This window comes from Trifolium pratense, linkage group LG3, assembly GCF_020283565.1.
Source record: "Trifolium pratense cultivar HEN17-A07 linkage group LG3, ARS_RC_1.1, whole genome shotgun sequence".
Taxonomy (NCBI): Eukaryota; Viridiplantae; Streptophyta; class Magnoliopsida; order Fabales; family Fabaceae; genus Trifolium; species Trifolium pratense.
In genome coordinates this window covers 32100075-32103199 of record NC_060061.1, presented here as the reverse complement: position 1 = coordinate 32103199, position 3125 = coordinate 32100075, and the positions used below count along the sequence as shown (strand labels likewise).

The window sequence follows — 3125 nt, the reverse complement described above, 5'->3', positions numbered from 1 at the left end:
TTAAATTTCAACAGATTGTGAAGGCTAACACAAAAGCAAAAACAATAAATATCAATTGTAAAACTTAAAAGTATATTGAGAAGAAGAAAAATATAAGCGGGAACGAACATGTTTTAAATTCATGTGAAGCTTGATGTTAGCAATAAGTGTTGGATCATTGGTCATCTGATTAATGGAAGCTTGACGATAATAACTTTGGTACTTGACTTTATATGCAAACTCTAAGTTCAGTAGCTTGTCAAGATCAATAGGATAGATTTTGGGATCGTCCTCACCAACCTGCTCACAATAGTTAAACAAATCATGAATTAAAGTAATCTTCCGGTATTAAGTAAGTAGATAGGTAAATTTGAGTGCTACCAATGAAAGATACCTTCTTCATTTTCTCCCTTAGTTCTTCAGCAGTTGTACCAATAATACCATGACATTCACTATCCCAAAAAACAAAATCAGCCTTATGTTCTTCGGATTCAACTTGAATAACAACTTTGTACCTAACACGGTAAAAATATAAGAAAGAGTGATTAATGCGCATATACTATAAGAGGCACAAACGTTGAGATGAATAAAATAACCATACCTAGCAATTGGAACTTTGACATTTTCACCACATGAGCATGTATAATTCTCACCCATAGACCTTGAGGACTTTGTGCATTTGGAACAACTCTCATAGTACCAACCAAATTGATTAGGATTGAATTTTTTGGTTGTTCCAACAGTAATGCAATATGAGTCCTGCAATAAACAAAAAATAATTTTTTGCTGACGAAATGTGATTATATATGTTAAAAGATAATATTAAATTTAAAATAAGGTGTAACTAAATAACAACCTTTTGAGAAAGTTTCATTTGAGCAATAGTTTTGACCTGAGACATATTTGAGAAGTGGTCATCTTTGCCTAATTGAGATGAAGACGAAACCTGAGTAAAGTCTTGAGTAGCAGCTTGAGAGTTTTCAATGTCTTTAAATCTAATACAAAATTAATAAGCATGATCATAGTAAACAATGGGAAGATGTTGTTAAATATTTAAGCACCGCAAAGTTGTAACTTACAAAGACTTAAAGTTGGCAACATCTAAGTGGTTATGATTAATTAAAAGCTGTGATCCTGACCAATTGTTACAAAAGGTTGGCCTCCCATTATCTAAAATGAAGTTAAATTATTGGAAAAAATTTTAATTAGTAAGTGTATTTCTATTAATGTTAAGTAGACTGTTGGTGTTTTATGTTGGCCTCATTTTGCTAAAACAAATATTCAAGCAAGATGTTGGATAGAATGCTTCAACATTGGATACAACATTCATGCTTCAACATTGGATACCACATCCAGTGCGCTCTGTTTTTGCGAATGATATATTTTTGCGTAAGATCTTTGAAAGATTTGATTGAAGATTTAATCCACGCCTTTTAATTTGTGTGCCAACACACAGGTGTTTCCAGAATCTTCAGTAAGCGATTTATGTGTTATTAGTTCCTCAATATTAAGAGATAAAAGATTTAAATTCTAAATATGGAATCCACAATAAATGTTCGTTTGAGATAAGGAGCGTTGTCACGTATAATTAATAATGGATCTCGTGATCAAGTTTTGTTTGCTAATCAGATCTTCAAGTTAAGGAAACAAAACATTTTAATTGAAGATTATTCATTGAAGGAACCTTTAATCATGCTGTGCTATTGAAGCCTAATTGAAGTCCTAGCCTGTGCCAGTGAAGGTTATTTAAAGGAGCTTGACACCATTGTTCAGATCACTGAAACCAGATTTGAGTCTTACAAAGCATGTGTTCAGGGTTTTAGTATTGTTAATTGTGTTCTGAGTCTTGTGTTGATTTTCCACTAGACTAGAAACTGTGTGTCTTTGTGTTGTAATATCTCTGGAGCTTCTAAGCAAGGAGATAGTGTGTGTATACAATTCCAAAGCTTTTAAGTAAGGAATTGGTATGTGTTTTATGAAGTGTGTCTTCACCTGTTGAATCTAGAAGTGTACGATCACAGTGGCTGTGATCAAGAGGAGGTGAGCGGAGGTTCTCATACCTAGGTGTGACTTAGGTAGAATATAGCACGGGTGGTGATTAGGTGAGAAGTCATAAACGGGGCGTTTATTGAGGGCTTCAAACTAATACTATCATAGTGGATTCACTCCTGGATTGGTATCCCCCAGAGTAGGCTGTTATGCTGAACTGGGTTAACAAATAACTGTGTTATTCTGTTTCGTGCATTTTATATTTCCTTATTGTTCGTCTAGTTCAGTGTTGAACACAGTGTTGGATCATCGGATCAAACATACAGTGTTGGAGCATCGTGTTCAACATCGTGTTACTAGTGTGCCAGAATTTCAATTGGCATCAGAGCAGGCACCCTGTTCTGGATTTAGGGTGAGCTTCAGGGAAAATACTTTCTGGTGAAATGGACAAGGAAGGAGGAACAATTTCCAGACCGCCCTTACTAATAGGGCCTGAGAACTATGACTACTGGAAAGCTAAGATGATGGTTTTTCTTAAATCCATTGATAGCAGAACATGGAAAGCTGTAGAAAATGGCTGGGAACCCCCAGTGGTCATTGATAAGGATGGAAAGAAAACCAGTGAAATCAAGCCTACAAAAGACTATTCTAAAGACGAGGATGACTTAGCTCTAGGAAACTCAAAAGCCTTAAATGCCATATTCAATGGGGTGGACATCAACATGTTCAGACTTGTCAAACGATGCACTGTGGCTAAACATGCGTGGGAGATACTTAGGAAAGCACATGAAGGAACCAACAAGGTAAAGTTGTCCAAACTTCAGATGCTTCGCACAAACTTTGAAAATCTGAGTATGAAGGAAGAAGAGACTATTCATGATTTTCACATGAATATTTTAGAATTTGCAAATTCTTTTGATGCCTTGGGAGAACCCATATCAGATGAAAAGCTTGTGAGCAAAATTCTCAGATCTCTACCTAAGAGGTTTGACATGAAAGTGACAGCAATTGAAGAATCTCAAGATCTGGTCAACATTCAAGTGGATGAACTAATAGGCTCACTTCAAACCTATGAGTTAGGCATGAATCAAAGAAAAGAAAAGAAAAATAAAAGTTTAGCCTTTGCCTCCAACACTAGAGAAGATGAAGAATCAGAT

The 3125-nt window shown here is 35.5% G+C and overlaps 1 protein-coding gene across 1 annotated transcript; it reads right to left on the bottom strand.

The window, feature by feature from the left end:
• LOC123914966 lies at positions 1 to 1076 on the bottom strand. The gene is made up of 6 exons (XM_045966126.1): positions 1059 to 1076; positions 872 to 974; positions 581 to 738; positions 374 to 494; positions 109 to 279; positions 1 to 24 (listed from the first exon to the last, which is right to left on the bottom strand). Exons 2-6 carry the CDS (start codon positions 878 to 880, stop codon positions 1 to 3), a joined length of 483 nt encoding a protein of 160 aa, XP_045822082.1. The 5' UTR covers positions 881 to 974; positions 1059 to 1076.
• Positions 1077 to 3125: the final 2049 nt, after the last annotated feature.